This window comes from Capricornis sumatraensis, chromosome 7, assembly GCF_032405125.1.
Source record: "Capricornis sumatraensis isolate serow.1 chromosome 7, serow.2, whole genome shotgun sequence".
Taxonomy (NCBI): domain Eukaryota; kingdom Metazoa; phylum Chordata; class Mammalia; order Artiodactyla; family Bovidae; genus Capricornis; species Capricornis sumatraensis.
Window position 1 is genome coordinate 32,788,374 of NC_091075.1, and position 19,987 is coordinate 32,808,360.

Genomic DNA, 19,987 nt, shown 5'->3' on the forward strand with positions numbered 1-19,987 from the left:
TCCCAACCCAGGGATTGAACCCTGGTCTCCAGTATGTCCCTGGCAGATTCTTTAGGTCTGAGCCACCAGCGAAGCCAAAACCCCAAAGGATTGCAGTTAAGAAAAAAAAAAACTACTCCATTAGCTTTGGTAATAAAATAGTCACGGATGCTTGACCAAGCATCATGATATAATCACAACTGCCTCTAGTGTTCTTTAAGGCTGGAAATTAATTACTATTGTTGTTGCTGTTGTTCAGGGGCTAAGTCATGTCTGACTCCCTGAGACCCCATGGACTGCAGCACATCAGACTTTCTTGTCCTCTACTATCTCCCAGATTTTGCTCAAGTTCATGTCCTTTGAGTCAGTGATACTATCTAACCATCTCATCCTCTGCTGCCCTCTTCTTTTGCCTTCAGTCCTCCCCAGCATCAAAGTCTTTTCCAATAAGTCAGCTCTTCACATCAGGTGGCCAAAGTATTGGAGCTTCAGCATCAGTCCTTCCAATGAATATTCAGGACTGATTTCCTTTAGGATTGACTGGTTTGATTTCCTTGAAGTTCAAGGGACTCTTAAAAGTCTTCTCCAGCACCACAGTTTGAAAGCCTCAATTCTTCAGTGCTCAGCCTTCCTTATGGTCCAACTTTCATATACACACATGACTACTGGAAAAAGAATAGCTTTGACTATATGGACCTTTATATTATAGGCAAAATGATGTGTCTTCCTTTTAATATGCAGTTGAGGTTTCTCATAGCCTTCAAGAAGCAAGCATCTTCTAATTCCACGGCTACAGTCACCATCCGCAGTGACACTGGAGGTCAAGAAAAGAAAATGTGTCACTGTTTTTACTTTTTCCCCTTCTGTTTTCCAAGAATGGGGCCAGATGCCATAATCTTAGTTTCTGAATGTTGAGTTTTAAGCCAGCTTTTCCACTCTCCTCTATCACCCTCATCAAGAGGCTCTTTAGTTCCTCTTTGCTTTCTCTCATCAGAGTGGTATCATCTGCACATCTGAAGTTATTGGTATTTCTTCCTGCAATCTTGATTCCAGTTTGTGACTCATCCAGCCTGGCATTTCATATGATGTACTCTGTACATAAGTTAAATAAACAGGGTGACAATACATAGTCCTGTTGTACTCCTTTCACAATTTGACCCAGTCAGTTGTTCCACACAAGGTTCTAACTGTTTCGTCTTGACCCATATACAAGTTTCTCAGGAGACAGGTAGGTGGTCTGGTATTCCCATTTCTTTAAGAACTTTCCATAGTTTGCTGTGACTCATACAGTTAAAGGCTTTCTCCCAGTCAAAGGAGCAGAAGTTTTTCTGGAGTTCCTTTGCTTTCTCTATGATCCAAAAAATGCTGGCAATTTGATCTCTGGTTCCTCTGCCTCTAATTACTGTTAGATTATTTTCAATCTTAAGATAAAATCATTAAGATAACTATATCTACAATGATATTTACATTAGTATATTATTTTGTTATACCTAATGTAACACAGATTTAAGTTGGTTGTAAGGTATTATTTTGCAAATATACCCCAAAACTCATAACAAGGCTCATTTTCCCCTGAATTTACAAAAAGTCGACCTTAAATATGAAGTACGAAGTTTCATCATTTGCTAAGACATTATGATCAATGCAGACCTATAGCTACATGATAGTGACAGCACTTCTATCCATTAACAATGCATTTAAGACATGAACATCTGAATTTAGTTAGGTATCAACTGTCAGCCTTCTCTTAGGAGATGTTAATCCTGTCATGTGACCTCTCCGAAAGGTTCAGAAATGAGAAACATTAACTTTCATGAACTCCCTCCACTTGAAATAATACAAGGGCTACAAAACATAATTTTTGGCATTGGGCATATTAACCAACAGACTAAAATATTCTTTTTAAAAATAGACACTATTAAAATCTTTCTCAGCTCAACATATCTGTCTTAGAATAAATACCCTAACACTCACTTTATCTTTGAGGCAGACTCTAACAAAAGTGTTACCAGCATAATTTGTAAACAACTCCTGAATCAGTATGCAACATTTCCTTATTAAAGTAGAAAAGGTCATAACATCACAAGGAAATGAAAACAGAAGCCATCTGGGAAACAAGCTGCTTCTTACAGTGATAATAATAAAAGAGCACAAAATAGGAAAACTGTCATCAGTGTGCAAATAACAATGAGAAAACAATAATGTATTTGTTATAACATAAACAACTTTTCCAAATGAGCATAATAAAACATGAGATATTTCCAAGTAACCACATTGGAAGGTTATATGGTTATTTCTTTGCTTAAAAAAATCTTTGGAATTTTCCCCTGAAATTTCTATCAAAACCAGTTTTAAAACACACTAGCTTGCAGATATGGTAAAATCACAGTAACAGGAGCCCACTAACAGGAGCCTAGCTCAGCACCAATCCAGAGGAATCAGAATCCCTCTCAAATCCCCGCTGTCCCATCACCCCAAATGTCATCTCTCCGCACTATGTTCAGTTCAGTTCAGTTCAGTTCAGTTGCTCAGTCCTGTCCAACTCTTTGCGACCCCATGAATTGCAGCACACCAGGCCTCCCTGTCCATCACCAACTCCCAGAGTTCATTCAGACTCACGTCCATCGAGTCGGTGATGCCATCCAGCCATCTCATCCTCTGTCGTCCCATTCTCCTCCTGCCCCCAATTCCTCCCAGCATCAAAGTCTTTTCCAATGAGACAGACTCTTCGCATGAGGTGGCCAAAGTACTGGAGTTTCAGCTTTAGCACCATTCCTTCCAAAGAAATCCCAGGGTTGATCTCCTTTAGAATGGACTGGTTGGATCTCCTTGCAGTCCAAGGGACTCTCAAGAGTCTTCTCCAACACCACAGTTCAAAAGCATCAAGTCTTCAGTGCTCAGCTTTCTTCACAGTCCAGCTCTCACATCCATACATGGCCACAGGAAAAACCATGGCCTTGACGAGACAGACCTTTGTTGGCAAAGTAATGTCTCTGCTTTATAATACGCTATCTAGGTTGGTGATAACTTTCCTTCCAAGGAGTAAGCGTCTTTTAATTTCATGGCTGCAATCACCATCTGCAGTGATTTTGGAGCCCCCCAAAAATAAAATCTGACACTGTTCCCACTGTTTCCCCATCTACTTCCCATGAAGTGATGGGACCAGATGCCATGATCATTGTTTTCTGAATGTTGAGCTTTAACCAAGTTTTTCACTCTCCTCTTTCACTTTCATCAAGAGGCTTTTTAGTTCCTCTTCACTTTCTGCCATAAGGGTGGTGTCATCTGCATATCTGAGGTTATTGATATTTCTCCCAGCAATCTTGATTCCAGCTTGTGCTTCTTCCAGCCCAGCGTTTCTCATGATGTACTCTGCATATAAGTTAAATAAGCAGGGTGACAGTATACAGCCTATGCTATCTAGGTTGGTCATAATTTTCCTTCCAAGGAGTAAGCATCTTTTAATTTCATGGGTGCAATCACCATGTGCAGTGATTCTGGAGCCCCAAACAATAAAGTCTGACACTGTTTCCACTGTTTCCCCAACTATTTCCCATGAAGTGATGGGACCAGATGCCATGATCTTCGTTTCCTGAATGTTGAGCTTTAAGCCAACTTTTTCACTCTCCTCTTTCACTTTCATTAAGAGGCTTTTTAGTTCCTCTTCACTTTCTGCCATAAGGCGGGGGGGTCATTTGCATATCTGAGGTTATTGATATTTCTCCCAGCAATCTTGATGTTAAACTTCTTATCTCTCATTCTGACACTAGGCTCCCCTCCCCACCCCCATCTCATTCCCCTTGCCTTCTTGCTCACTGCCCTCCTGCCACACTGGCCTCCTTTTCTTCCTCTTGAACACACCAACATCCTTCCTGTCTCCAGGCCTTTGCACTTACTGTTCTCTAGGCCTACAAAGCTGTTCTCCTTCGTCTTCCCATGACTGGCTTCCTACTCTTAAGTCAATCCTGCTTCCTCAGGCAGGGGAGCCTGTCTTGCTGCTGAACTTAAAGTAAGACCCTTCCCCCTTCTACTATTCCCCCAATTATTCCCTGGGCGTCCATCATGGCTCAGCTGGTTAAGAATCCACCTGCAATGCGGGAGACCTGGGTTCAATCCCTGGGTTGGGAAGATTCCCTGGAGATGGGAAAGGCTATCCACTCCAGTATTCTGACCTGGGGAATTTCATGGACTGTATAGTCCATGGGGTTGCAAAGAGTTGGACATGACTGAATGACTTTCACTTTCACTTATTCCCTAGCACACCACCTTATTAAGTTACACTGCTCATTTATCTATACACTTGAGAGTTAAGTCTCTTTTACTAGCCTATAAGGTTCACAACAATAATGACTCTGTTTTGTGTACTTTCAGCTCTTAGACCAGTACTGAGCATATGTTAGGTGTTCAATAATGATACTAAATAAATGGCTCCATGCCTTGAGGTAGGATAGCAAATTCTGGCTACTACTGTTAATTCTGTCTCCTCTAGGGATTCTACAGATTCTAATGCAGAAGTTCCCTGCTAACCTGCCTAGGCTGTATGGTCAACACACATATTATCATGGTCCTTTCCCAAGTTTCATTCCATATATGTCCTCTTCTACTTCCAAGCTTCTTCATATATTCCGTATCTTGTTCTATGCACCTTTCTGTCAGGAAATAGAAAACCACCCTCTCTACCCCAGCCTGGTACACAGTAGGAGATCAACAAATATGTGTTAATTAACACCTTCTCCTCTTAGGGTTCTGGCATGAGTCATTCAGGAAAAAGGCAGCACCAGAAGACAATACCAAGAGGACTGAACTCTGGTCTACAAAAATTTACCCATCTCGCCTAAAAAATAATAAGTAATAATAATAAAATCTCCAAAGATTAAGCTTTGAATTGATGCCTCAATTACATGTTTCTTAAATTCCTTCCCATGAAGTCCCTTGGTTTTTCATGTAAACAGCACGTGCACACACATACACACACCTGCTCCTTTTTTAGGCTCTCCTAAGCTCCATATATGTCCAGGCAAGTCTGAGTTTGCACAACACCAAACTATAGGCCAATTTACCTTTCTTTCACTTTTTAGACAAAAGACACGAATACATTTCAAACAGTACGAAAGATTACAGAGAAAATAGTGAAAATTCTATCAAGCCCACTGCCCAAAGCAGTTCTAAACTCTGCACTATCCAGTCATAAAAATCAGTTTCCTTACTTAATAACTATACTTTTGCATTTGCCTTACTGTATCTTAGGTGTGGGGTTCAGTTCTGGGATTCACATATAAGAGACATCTAAAACCTGAACTACTTTTAAAGGCAAATGCTCAAGGCTGTGAAGAGAGGCAACTGTCAAGAAAGAAACATTGGAAGAAATGGTTTCCAACGGAATATCCACAAGACTTAAAGGGAAATATAACTCAGTCACCTAGAAAGCTATAATGTGAGCAAGGGTTTTCCTTTGTTATGCATGACACTAAGGGACAGAAATAGAACCACTGGGTCAGATACAGAGAAAACAAATACAGGCTGACACACAGGAAGACCCTGTATAGGGAGGCAGAGGGCTATTACATTAAGCAACCTCTGGGGCATTTTGTAGAAACAAAACCTGACTAGGATTAAAACCAAAGAAAACCAAAATGTTTCACCAGTTAATAATAACTATCAATCATATTCATTAACAAAACAATTCTAGAAAAAATGATTGTAATTGCAACTAGGCTTTCCATTGTCTCCATCATCATTATAATCATCAGTCAACAATCACTGAACATATACTGGGAATTTTAACATGATTTTGAGTAAATAAGACCCAGAGTTATAGGATATTTTTTTCCAGGTGAGAGGGTTCACAGCTTAACAAAGTATACGACCTATTTATATATACTTGAACTGTGCTGCTACGAAACATAACATGACAACTCATCTCTGGCTTTTGGCTTTAAAAAGACTATCCTGGATTCCTTTAACTTCAATGTTACCACTTTAGCTTAACAATGAGGCATGAAAAAACCCAAGTATACTTGTTACATACTTGGTTAAATTTACCAAAATTCCTCCAGAAGTCTTTGGTAAACTTAACATTCATTATTAAATTGTATAGTATTAAAATATTATAAGTAATGTACCAACTTCAAGGTGCTCCGAATCTTTTTGTCACAAAGGTACTTTCAGCATCATAAACAGAACTAAAACCTGATATCATGTAGTATTAAAACTGACATTTATCTCCAAAAAAGGATTTGACCTATGGTAACTGAACTCTGAAAAAAGTGAAGGCTATGATTTGGAGACAAGCAGATCTGTCACATTATTTAGTTGGTGGCAATTTCACTGCAATTTAGCCTTATTCTTTTTGTTGAAGTGATCTAAATAACAAAAGATCCATACTAAAAATATTTTTAAAAAATAAAATAAAAGCTACATTTGGTTCCCAAACATGAGTATACAAAATGTGATTCAATGGTACATGAGAAACATCCATAAAGCATTTGAGAATCCCTAAACATCCTGAATTCAAAGTCTGGGTCTAGAAGCTACATTTGAAAAATCTCACTGATGATATTAATGATCAGTTTAGAAAATAATATTTTTAAAATATAATCTGTTACCCCCATTTATAGAAGTCTTTGATTTTATAGCATGTATTCTCTCTTTAAGAGACATACACACAAAGTTGGCTGTCAGTACTGAAAGCTGTTATCTATTCCCAGAAAACAGAATACGCTGGTTAAAACCATCACAGTATTACTTCTACTCAGTGTATCTGGTTCCAAATCCTAAGCCTAACCAATTACTGGCTGTGCTACTTTGGGCATGTGATTTAACTTTTGTTTCTCATCTGAAGATCAGAGATTTTAAATTATACTTCCTCAGAGGGTTGTTAGGGGCTTCCCTTGTAGCTCAGTCGGTAAAGAATCTGCCTGCAGAGCAGGAGACCTGGGTTCAATCCCTGGGTTGGGAAGATCCCCTGGAGAAGGAAATGGCAACCCACCCCAGTATTCTTGCCTAGAGAATCTCATGGACAGAGTAGCCTGGTGGGCTGCAGTCCATGGGGTCGCAAAGAGCTGGGCACAACTGAGTGACTAACACACACACGCGCGTGCACACACACACACGCAGAGGGTTGTTAAGAGGATTAAATAATCAAACGTGCAAAATATCTACAGCAAGGCTTAGACAGTAACACAGGGCAATAAATGTTAACGCATATTCATCATTATTTAATATAGGAAAGAAAGGAGACCCAGTGAGTTGGAGCAGTCAAACATTCACCTGGTATACAAATGTGCCTTAATGGATGGGTAGGGCTTCAGAGCTAAGAAACAAAGGTATTGCGCATGAAGAATAAAGAGACTAAGGACTTCAGGGTTCAAAACATTCTGGACTATAAACTCAGTTCTGTTAAATGGGCCCACTGACACGCAGCCTGAATGGCAGGCAGAGGAGTTAAGCAATAAGTAACAGGAAGCCCTGCAGTTCTTAAATACGGCAGTGATACATTAAATGCAGGATTTCAGAATTCCTGCCTGGGCAAGATGCCAAGCTGAAGATGAGAAAAGAGCCTAGGTGGGAACAAGCCAGTGATGAAATTCAGAAATACCTTTGTCTGTGAAACTATCAAAGTGCCACTCTGAGAACTGGATATCAACTAACTAGAGTCTACCAGAATGAATAAATGTACATATAAATGGAAATGTCTAACTTAAAAAGATCAAAAGAACCATTCCTAGAATATTTTGGAAGTCAGCACCATGGAGATACTTCAGGAGACTGTCCACAGTCATGAAAATTACATGTGTAACAATGCTTGTATGTATATACAAATTTCTCTCTCCAGAACATCTAAGAGTTGCTAGTTAAGGAATAATGCATTTGCTTTCTAAAGGATATTTGTCCTCCAGTATCTTAAGAAGAAAATACTTTCAGAATATATGTACAACCTCCTCTAGCTAGCATTTTACAACCTGACTAAACTTTTAAATTTTACCATCTCCACAAGTTAATGTCTCAGAAATCATTAGAGAAATACTGGTCTAACAACTGGATACTTAATGGAACCAATCACAACATTTAAGCCCCTGACAGAATCAACAGTAAATGGAACTCAGTTATTAATACTATTAAAAAAAAAAAAAAAACCACTTTCTTTTGGTCAATCAAATTTCACCCAAGATAATTATCATGAAGAACAGTGATCACTGTTAAATCAATTTCTGAATCCTAGGAAAATGGTTAACAAGTCACAGAATTCAAATAACAAATGGTGCACATTCTTATGTAGTTCCAAACCCTTCTCATCATATTTAAAATTTTGCAGCAATGGACTAAAAGGAAATTCCTACTTCCCTCAACTTTAAGCATATAAAATACAAACAGCCCTGGCATCCCGACTCTTCTTGTCATCAAGGTTACCAACACTTATTCTCTGCTGCTTCACTCAGGTAAAACAAAGAAACACATTGTGCCATACTAGAATGCCTTCACAATGCCTGACTCACTATGCTATGAAACATTAGAAACTGTTGTGACTTGTTATACTCCACTGGCTAATAATGGTTGATATGAAAACAGTTAGGGTCCTAAGGCTGAATTTTACTATGTCCAGGGACCAGGCCAAATACCTCATTATGGTCAGTCTCTCTGTCACATCCTTTAAAGGGAGATAGAGAAGAGTAGCATTTGATATTCCACAATATATCAAGCTACTGGAAAAACTCCAAAGTAACAACCTGACATCTATTCAATGTAGTATGCTCAATTTTTTAGAAAGTCTATCACAGGGTACTATGCCAAAAACTATTTCACAAAAGACAAAAAATTATTTCACCATATATTTGGAAGTAATATGTTAACAGAGAAAGGAAATTCATTTGGAAATAGGAAGCAAGTGATAAAAGGATAATTATTCATCAGAGCTCTAAATGAAAAAATTCAAATAAACAGCATCCCTCCAAAGTTAATGAAATAATTTAAAGAAAATCAGCACATTTTCATCCTGTATATTCTCATACAAATGGGGGAAAAAATGAGCCACTTAAAAACATACAGAATCCTCTGTAGAATACTGGTGATTAGGCTCTGTAAAAAAAGGAGAAAGATGGAAATAGGCCCATCTGATTGGAAAAGTTCAAAGTCTGTCAAAACATGTGCTAGCACAGGTATGAGGAAACTGGCGTTCTCATATTGTGGGTAGGAGTGTCTCCACAGAGATATTTGGCAGTATCAGTGAAAATGTAGACAACCCTTTGACTCAGCAATTCCATTTCTAGGAATCTTTCTCACAGATGTACTCATATATGTGCCTAAAATAAATAGATATAGATACAGATACAAAAATCACACCACAGTATTACTAAAAGAAAAAGATTAGAAACAACAGAATTGTCCATCCATAGGAACTGGCTAAATAAATTATGATAAATCCAAATACAATGCAGCTATACAAAAAGAATGAAGACATATTTACTGATTTGGGGTAAAGCTAAAAAAGGCAAAATGCCAAAAGAAGGACACTATTTGTGTTGACAAGGAGGGTAGTGAGGATATATACGTACTTTCACACATCTGTATAGATTACCCCTGACACTACACACAAGGAGCTGCACACACTGGCTGCTTGCAGGCAAAGGGAATGAATGACAGGGCAACAGGAGGCTTTTTCCTCTAAACTCTAATGAGTCATTTGACTTTCAGCTCACATGAACGTCTTACCTAAAGAAAAGCATAAATTAATTAAACTTTAAAAGGGAGGAAAGAGTGAAGGGTTAAGACTTCTTGAGTACCATGTTTGATCCAGGAAATAACTGTTCACACTGTGACCTTTTTAAAACTGCCTCTCTCTTTGCACTTTCCATCTGACTTGTTCTTTTTCATTTCGTCCCGTCAAGTCTCCCAGTTCATTTCACTGTCCTGCATTCAAGCTGGACAGGGACACCTGCTGCAACTGCTTAAACTCTTCTGGGTGGACTAAGTGCCAGTGGGGTTGATGAACTTTGTTCCAGTAATAATCACACAAAACGGGTAACAATCTCAGCTGTAAAAGAAAACTGAGTATTGACAGAGGAAAGATAACTCCACTTAAGCCACAAGAAAGAAATGATAAAAAGGAGACAGAAAATAGGGAACCGATGATTTGAGAGATTCCATTTTAATACTATAAAGAATTCTTCCAAATCTGACTTTAAACACTCATTCAATATTGTCTGTTCTGTCCATAGCTAAATATTTTATTACCTTTAAAAAAAAAGCCTGTGCTACAAAAGTGATTTTCCTACTCTGTAATTAAAACACAAATCTGAATTCCCAGCAGGGCTATACTGTGACTCTGTACCCAGAATACCTAAATGAGGGAGCACCACAGTCACTGCTCATTACTTTCTTAAACTGGTGTATTCTTTTCAGTCCCATTATTGTGTCATTTATTTGTAAATCAGCAGCAGCAGCAGCAACACATATATTAATGTTTCACGTGTGAGGATCTTGTTTTGTGAAGTTTTATATCATATACTCAGTATTTCTTCATCTTAAAAATTAAAAGGCCTAGAGTCTCATCTCCTAAAGCTGAAACACAATTATCTCTTCTAAGATGCCAAAGAAGCTACCCCTTGTCAGCCAGAGCAATGAGTGTTTCTAGATTGATGAAGTCATATCAGATTTCTCTTCTGTGAAGTTGCAACTGGGGGGAAAGGTCATGAAGGGCCTTGCAGTACATGGGAATCTGGGTAAGAACTACTACAAACAGGATGTTTCAGACAAAGGTATCTGGTTAACTGTATATTCTCCCTCCAGCCTAATCAGCAACCATCATAAAGACAAGCTCTCTGCATTCAAAATTCTCAAAAATGACTGAAAATGAGTCTATAGGCTTGGGTTATTCTCAGTTTAAGTAAGTAAATATTAGACCTAACTCATAAGTAAATGAGTATCTTGTATGAAAATTTCCTTTACTTAGGTCTAAAGTGTTATTCTTACTTGATTCAATCTCTACGATATTGTTTCTTCTATCAGATACAAAAATCCTGCATAGCAGTAAAATTCCTATGTTAACAAATAACTTTCTAAAATACCCAATATTCATTAAAAACTAAAAAAAAAAAAAAAGCCTTTTTTTCTCTAACTACTAACTTAACAATAAAACTGATTAAGATTTTCATTTTTTACAAATAACAGACCAGAAAAAAATCTTCAGAATTATCTTGAGATTCTTGACCCTTGCAATCACCAATGACAGAAAACTGCCATGTAGTAAAGGCAAGTCTCTGAGTCTTCCACATAAGGTAATTAATATTTTAAAGCAAAGGGTGAACATACATGTGAAATATACATTATGCAGTTAAGCAAGCTAAATTATTAACTTTCTAACTTGGCACAATGACAGGGTAGTTGGAAGGGAATGTTAAAGAAAATACTCAACAGCTTAACATTAACAATGGACCCATTTATTCAAGGTAGGATGGTTCTCTCATTTCAGCTTGAGGACTGAAAGTCTCTTTCTACCCGCCTCTTGGAGGGAACTCTGCAGCTGGCCTGTCTGGAGGATCACTCAGCTTTATTCACAGTTTCACCCAGAGTCAAGCAATAGCAAAATAAGTCTTCATTTTCACTGGCACTGAAAACCAACACAGAGAAACACTTACTCTGAGGTATTCAAAGTTCATCCTTCAAGGACCAATTCAATTAATTTCTCCTGTAGGTAATTTCTCTACCCTAAACAAACACAGAAGGTCTGTGTCCACTGAAACCAAGAAACACTTATCTGTATCTCTGTCATTTCATCAAATACTGTCTTGTGACAGGTCTTATGACATTGTCTAGTACTCTATTTTTCTCCCCAACCTTTGTACTCCCCAATACTTCCTCTCTTCCTCTACGGCTTCCACGAAATGTCCCTTTAACTGCTGAATGAATGAATTCACAGCAAAGCATTTTCACTGTTCTTTCTCTGTTCTATATATCAATAATACTCCTCAACAGGGCTCCATACTCCAAGAAATGATACATTTCTTCTGCTTTTCAAAACCAACTAAAATCTTGTCTGACCTGGTGACAACTGATCCTCCCCTAACTCTTGGAATCAAAATCTCTATTACTTGGGTATTGAAATGTCTGACCTCATTTTATCTGCTAAAGAAACACCATAGATGTGTTTATAAAAAATAGGGAGATAACCTACAGGAAATCCAAATATTGAGAGTTAAGGGAAAATTCTAATATCATATATCAGAAAATAACATGAGCAGAGTGTTTGAATTTTAGGATGCTGTAGTTCAAATGTTATTCACAAATACACTATCCTTCTTGCAATTCCATGGTGAGGATCATCAACTTGCCAAAATACAGCCTTGAATTGTGCAACAAGTCTCCTATTTCTTCTTATAAAATATATTGGCAAAGACCAACAAACCCACACTGCTACAATGAAACCATCCCTACATTCCATGGCTTCCAGGCAATTTCATAAATATAGGGTCATAAAAAGACAGCCTACAAACTCCAGTAGCCGACACACCACTTTAAGGATAGGAAATTGAAGACAATGACATGTAATCAGGCAGTTACAGCAATTTGAGGATCTTTTCAAAAAGTCTGCAAGAATTACCAATCTTACCTTAGAAACCTACCAACTAAAGAAGTATGCAAAACTCATACAAAAGAGATGGAAAACAAAATCTGAGTATAATGCTAAAATTTTATAGTTTGTATGTTTTAAGAAACAAGTCATAGTCAATATATTCCTACGCTGATAACAACAAAGTCTTAAGAAAACAGAAGGTTCAAGTCCCAGCCAACGACTTCTGTATCTCAAATACATTTGATATCTGAGTTCCAATATTACAAGGAAGCCATAATAGCACTTTGAAGTACATACATAATAATGTATACATACATAATAATACATGACCAGAGGAAAAACTGTATACTTTTGAACTCTATATAGATGCAGGTTCCTAGCTAAGCACAAACTTGTACATTTTTTCATTTTTCAATTTCAACAGACAGTAAATTTAAAAATATGCAACTGTTCCCTACAATCATGGGGGATTTGATGTTTCAAGTCTCTAAATAAGTTTTTTCTTTTAAATTTCATATTATTGTAAAAGATAACTGAGCAATTATCATGCCAGACCTTGTTAAGAATTCCATACATTATCAAGAGAATCACTAAATTATATGTTTTAAGGCATGCTTTCAGCTTTTAATTGCTTCTTGATACTATTAATTAAATAATCTGGTGACTACTGAAATTTATCCCAATAATTTTACATAATGAAGGCAGAATAAATATAACCAGAGAACTAATTAAGATGAGGTATAACATTAATCATCTTACTACCACAATATAAATTAGTTATTAGGCACCCATGTTTATTAGGCAATGTTACTGCACATGTTTGAACCCACACAAGGGGTTAAAAATAACTACAATGAAAGGCCAACAGCCTAACAGCAAAGTTGCGCCAACATTCCCTCTCCTCCCCCTCCCCCTCCATCCTCTCCAGTCCAGAATGAATTGCATGCCCCACTGCACAAGACCCAAAAAGGTCACAGGAGATGGCAGAGACTTTTGTAAGAGAACAGAAATAACTCAGCAGCTTTGTTACCATAGTCTCTTTTAATCAGTATGTTCAAAACCCTTTAATTAGCACTCTGTCTACACCAGGAAAGCATTTCTTCTGTGCCAAGAGAGGGCACATATGTATGTACACAGTGTTCTGTTATATCAGCATCACAACATGGAGCTCAGACTGCCGGCCAGAAAACAAGCACAGACAACTGTTTTAAAGGTATGGCACCACAATATCTACATACTCCATTTGCATTTCCATAATCAAACAACAAAGTATGTTCCATTAGGTGTTCATTTGTCTCTGGATTTTTTTTTTAGCGAAAAATAGGAGTATTTAAACCACAGTTTTCTTTAGTCCATTATCACAAGTGAGGATATTCAAAAGTAATATAAAATGATGTTAACAATGTGAAAAAAGACAATATTCAAATATTGTTCCTTTCTGCATAATAGCTCTTTGGTAGGAGGCAAAAAGACACTGCTCTCCTCAACCAGGAATAAATCACAAGACACATTTTCACAAGGATGTTTTACAGTTAAAATTTCATCCAATCATGCAAACCTTAAAACTTGCAGACTGGATTACATACATGTGTTTCCTTGTAAAACCTGAGTAGCTGAAATCAAGATGGAATTTAGAGATAAAGATAGCTATTTAAAAATTAAAAGCCCCAAAACAAGGAAAACTTCATTAGTAAACTGGATTAAGCATTTTAATTGAGATACATAAGTGCTACAAACTTATTTTCAATCTTTCAAAATCAAGTAGTATATAATACTGTAAGAAGCAGTGTGTGTATATATATATATTTATACACAAGTACATATATAATTAAACCAAAAGGTAACCCTCTAAATATCTAACTAGAGAAAGAATCTACCTAAATTTATGATAAAGCTTATTGAGCAGGCAGCAGAGTATACGTGCTTGAAAGCCAGCTCTTCCACATTAGCCATGGGAGCTCACAGCACAGTTCTATATAATGAGAATAATACCACTATGTCACAGCCTGGTGTGAGAATTACCTAAGACGAGGAAGGTAAAGAACTTGGCAAAAGTCCAAAAGTTTGCTGGTAATGTTGTTTAGGGGATAGGTTTTTTTCATGTATTGCACAAAAGTGCATATTGGCACAACCTATCAAAAATTACATATATAATCAAGTATATACGATATCCACTGACTCATGTATATATGATATCCACTGCAGCATTACTTGTAAAAGTAATACTAGAAACAGTACAAATGCACTTCAATAGGGGAGTGCCTGAATAAATGATACTTCCCTACAAAAGAATTCTACACATCTGTTAAAATAAGATGAAAAACTCTACATACTAATCAGGAAAATTCTCCACGGTAAGCTGTTGAGAAAAAAAGGAATGTGTGGAACAGTGTGTACATTATGCTACTATGCAAGTAAAAATGGAACAGATATTCATATTTATTTGAATATACAAAAAATCCTTTAAATGTCATACAACTAATTAATAGCAAGCATTACCTAGTTGGAGATGAAAGTGAAATAGTGCCTGATACCCAGTCCAGCCTCAATAAATGAAAGCTATTACTGCTCCCCTCATAAGTATCATTAGTATCATGAAACGTATCTTTAAAATATATAGAGAGAATATATTCAAACTAAATCCATAATGAGGTAAACAGTCAAATCTCAATGATTTAAAGATTGACTATCTATTCTGTACCATCTTATGGAAAACCCCCGACGAAAATTTTGGCCAACCCAATAGTTGGAGATTCAAGCCCTTCATTTCCTCTTCAAAGGTAAGTAGCTTTTGGCCATTTTACTGTAGGCTATCACCTTCATCAGAGAACAAGTTGAGGAAATAACACCAAAACAGTTATTTTACCCAAAACTGATCAACAGTTTCTAATAAACAGCTTTTAGAGCTGAAAGCAACATCCCACAGTGAACATCCCACAGTTAAAACCTTCTATTACATATGAAGAATCTAAGGTCCAGATCAGTGACAGTTCAAAGATTTGGAGTCTGTCCCCCAGTTAAACGCTTTCCATTGTTTGTATTAAGAGGGAGGAAAATATGCTTGATTGAAATCAATTATCCAATTTCTTTCCCCAGCGGACCCTTTACTACAATTAACTAAATCTGCTCAGATCATATTCCATAAGCAATTCTATTAAGTAGAGCACAGGACATTCAGAGATTTCAACAACTCAGCCCTGATGTTTCTACGATTATGCACTGAGTGAACATCTACAACAAAATCTGTAAAGTTTGCTTACACTTGAGATTGTCAAAGGCATGTTGAAATCCTTGCCACCTTGCAGCCGGAAACCCCAGGGAGCTGGGCCAACCAAGGACACATTGTAGTTGCTCATGGTTCTAATGACGCAAAATCCAATCCCTCAAAGTGAAAGAAACTGAAAGAAAATCAGATGGTTAACAAAGATGTTTACCTGAAAAGCTATTACATATTTAAATGTATTGAATATAAACCCAACTAAATTACCCTCAGTATTTTGTTTAGGGGGGAAGAGGGGATATGCAGAGTAAGTTTATATTAAGTTCTCATTTCAGTCTAGGAAAAGGAATCTATGAGCTAATATGCAATCTCTAAACTTATGCCAATTTCCATAGTCTAAAAATTCCATATCAGAGTATATTTCTAGACATTTGATCAGTCTTACAACTTGCTAGAATACAATTTGTGGCTTCCTGCATACAAACTTTAATTCAAGGTACCTTACAATACTTTGTTTTATATGAAAAAAAGAACAAAACTGTATTTCAGGTTTAATTCAAAATGATTTTCCCCAACCTCTTTGCCTGTAATTGGCAAGAGTCCATTTCACTTACCTAAATTCTAAGTTATTTTAACATATGAAGAGAACTGCAAATGGTAGACTCTCATTCATGCTTTCCAAACAATAAATTCTTTAAAATGAGAAGTTGTTTCCTGATGCATAAAAACTATTTTCTCTAGTCATAAACCACAACTTGCATTTTCTCATATAGGAACATGGTATTTTCCACACTTAAATTATTCACTTTTCCTTCAGACAGGCAATTGCTAAGTCATGTCCAACTCTTTTGCAATCCAATGGACTGTGTGTAGCCTGCCAGACTCCTCTATCCACAGCATTTTCCAGGCAAGAGTACTGGAGTGGGTGGCAATATTCTAGCACAGTGATATTTGAGTCAGAACCTGCTTTTTGTTTTACATACACACCTCATCAGGCAAAGTGGAGTGAGCATTTACCACACAGTGTATAAGATTGACTAAACATGGTAGGAATATAGGGTTAATCTTATTGCCTGAAAGGGAATTAGAGCTTTAGAAAAGAATCAGTGCTTCAATCCTTTCTTTTTTGTATGTTTTGCTCGAAGGGAGCTCAACATGACTCTCATGGTACCATGTACTTTTATATAACAAAGAAAAACTAAAGGAAAAAAAGCATTATCCAGAGCTTGGTATTGGTTGTTATGGTGATTATGTGGGAGAAATTAGGAGGAATAGGGATTTTCTAAAATGTAATACTAAGAAATGTATGATTTTCTTTAAAATATTAATAATATAACAATAAATAATTTCAAACCACACTTAAAAAAAAAAAGCTGCTTAAGACCCACTTCCTTGGAAAAATCTGTGTTGTTTAACCAAATCATTACCTGTCCTAAAATATTTCATTTTTTAACATATTCAAAATTTCTACTTCATCACATCAATTAATAGTGGCAAATATAGATATTTGAACAACTGGGTGTATTAAAAGCAGGCAGATTCCATCTTCTCCTATAGGGAAAATGAGGCAAATTTTTCAAATAAGTCTAAGTTCTTAAAGAAAATTCAGTGAAAATCTGCACTACATCTACCAGAAAAAAAAGAGAAAGCTTCTCCCCAGGCATAGCAGTTCACTGAACTACTAGGCAACAAAACGATGAAAAGGCCAAACCAGACATCAAACTATTAGATACAGGTGAAAAATGAACATGAAGGAGGCAATAAGGAGCCACAATCCATAGGGTCTCAAGAGCGGGACACGACAGGACTTAGGGACTAAACCACCCCATATACATAATTTAATTGCTTTCTCCCTATAATAAAAGCGTTTCTGAGAACTTGTAGAGAAGGACTATTTGGATGATGGCACACAATATTTATCAAAAGGGTATAAAGCCAACAGATATTTCACAGGCAATATGCCCATCCTTCTTTTTTAATCTTTAACTTTTCATCAAAAGAAGAACGTGAAAGTTAGGCTCAACTTTCCTAATCCCATTGTTCCCTACAAGAAAATGTATTTAATTCATATATTAACTCATGTACCTGTAACTCTCTTTACTTGGGAGTTCCTTTCCTGCTTTCCCTCATTTGTTATTAAAATCTCTAGAACTGGCAAGTTCACAGCCACACTATAGAGCCAGTGTCAGTTCATTTCCAGTCAGTGCCGTTTCCCTCCCTTTGCTAGTTTCATGTGACTTGAAATAGTCAGAAATCAAAGCAACAGTTATATTGTTGGCCTTTTCCAGGTCTGGTTATTAGTGCCCAAACTCTTCCTAAATTACCAAGGAGGCAGGAAATATTGAGCAGCCTTTCTTCCTTCAAATAAGTAGAAAATGTTGGAACTTCTGTATAGTGTTGGATTTTCTTTTAGGGAAAGTCCAAACAATGTCTTCACTCAAGGAAGCTTGGTATTTCCCACACTTCTAATTTCTTCAGTGGATGGGAAGACTGGAAAGAAGAATTCGTGATGAACTGCTCAGAGTTGGGTCTGAAATTAAAGATGTATCTTAAGATTCTTTTCTTCCCCAGAATGAGAGACTATGGAGGTAGGGTGGAAGAATTAAAGCCACAAGCAGCGGATGAAAGTAGCCGACGAGACAGTTTTCCAGTAAAGAGGTTCACGTCTAGCCCTGTTTGCCAAATAAGGTTCCCGAGCCGGCTGTTTCCGAGGCAGGCGGGTTCCAATGTCCTCGTGGTCAGGAAGGCGGACTTGGGATAGGATCTGGCGATCACACCCTAGACCTGCCCTGCCCAGCGCAGCCACCAATTTTCTTTCCAAGCTCTGCCCTATCCATACGCCCTTCCTTTTTCCACTTATTGTCAAACGAATTAGAGGCACAGCCTAAAAAAGCCCCAACAAGTACGCAAGCATTAATAACTCCGGCGTTTACGACAGATCTGTTTTTTAAACAAGCTTTAACTTCTGGACTCATATCTGTTTATTAAACAAACTTTATTCCCTTAACAGGTTACACAATCCTAAATGTTGAGGGGGGGGCGGAGCGGGGAGTGTGAAATAAATGCTTCTCAGTAGAGTGAGCGCAAATAAAAGTTAGCCCCGCTTCCTCTCCACACCTCCAGGAGACTGCGCAGGACGCGAGTATCCCCAGACTCTAAGGTGTGTGCCCAAAGGCGCTCGGCACCCGGATGGTGGCCCGCCCTCGCCCGACTCCTGAGCCCCTGCCTCAGCCGTCCTAGTCCCAGCCCGTCCCGGGTCCAGTGCCCGTTCTCTGGCCTGGAGCCCGCTTCCGCGCCGCCGTTTCCCTGGTAGTCCTCTTCCCACGCCACTCTCCACCTCCGCAGATCCGCGTCCAGCAAACACCTGAGAAGATTCCCAGCGCTAGGCGCACCACCGTCTCTCCCTAAGCAGGACTTCTCGCCATGCTCTCAGTGCACGGCGATTCCTTCTTTCCCTCCTCCCTACCCGGGTTCCGAGACGCGCATCCCATGAAGGCGGCCACTCACCTCCGGTCCGGCGCCGCGATGCCTCCGAATCAGACGAGCGCTGACAAGTGACTCGCGGTGCTTGTGCCTTCCCCACGGCCCGCGGGAACTTCCGCCTCCTGGATCCCGCCCCCACCCCGCCAGCCGCAACACACATACACGCGCGCGCGCGCACACACACACACACACACACACACACACACACACACGCACACACACACCGGCCCCGCCCCCGAGCCAGGGCACGCCCCCTCCTCTCCTGGCCACGCCCCGGACCCGCAGGGCTGCGGCGAGCTGAGAGAAGGCTGCGGGTGAACCTAGCGCGGGGGCTAACTGCAGCGAGCCGAAGCTGCTGCGGAAAGACAATTGCAGTACGGAGTTTCGATGGGACTAGTCTTAGGGGGTTTTGAGCAGTACCTGACAAAGGTCCGCTCTGCCTGTTTGTTTTGTCGTGGATGCTTTTTTCTCTGCAGAAACTGAATTGGCAAGCAGTTGCTTTTGGCTAAAAATAGGAGAGGGCTTTGGATAAATCCCTATCTATGCAAGCTCAGCGGCCACCGCCTGGTTTTTTGAACAAGCTTTATGTGCCCGGAGAAGTGAAGACTTTAAAGTTGACCTGTTAGGAAAGGGAAAATCAGCAACTTTAATGCCTAGAAGTTAAATCCTCTAATCAAACCAGAAGACCGTGTTAAAGAGCAGCGGCCGAAGGTGGTTCAACCATTATAACCTCAGCT

At 38.6% G+C, this 19,987-nt stretch overlaps 1 protein-coding gene across 3 annotated transcripts in view; it reads right to left on the reverse strand.

Moving 5' to 3' along the window:
- The window catches only part of PDLIM5 (PDZ and LIM domain 5), a 235,525-nt gene extending 216,187 nt beyond the window's left edge, over window positions 1-19,338 (reverse strand). For all 3 annotated transcript variants that reach the window (XM_068975732.1, XM_068975731.1, XM_068975730.1), the window contains exons 1-2: window positions 19,275-19,338; window positions 15,808-15,945 (exon numbers count right to left, since the gene is read on the reverse strand). In XM_068975732.1, coding sequence (XP_068831833.1) covers window positions 15,808-15,903 — 96 coding nt within the window. In that variant the 5' untranslated portion in view covers window positions 15,904-15,945; window positions 19,275-19,338. The remainder of the gene's footprint in view (window positions 1-15,807; window positions 15,946-19,274) is intronic.
- Window positions 19,339-19,987: the final 649 nt, after the last annotated feature.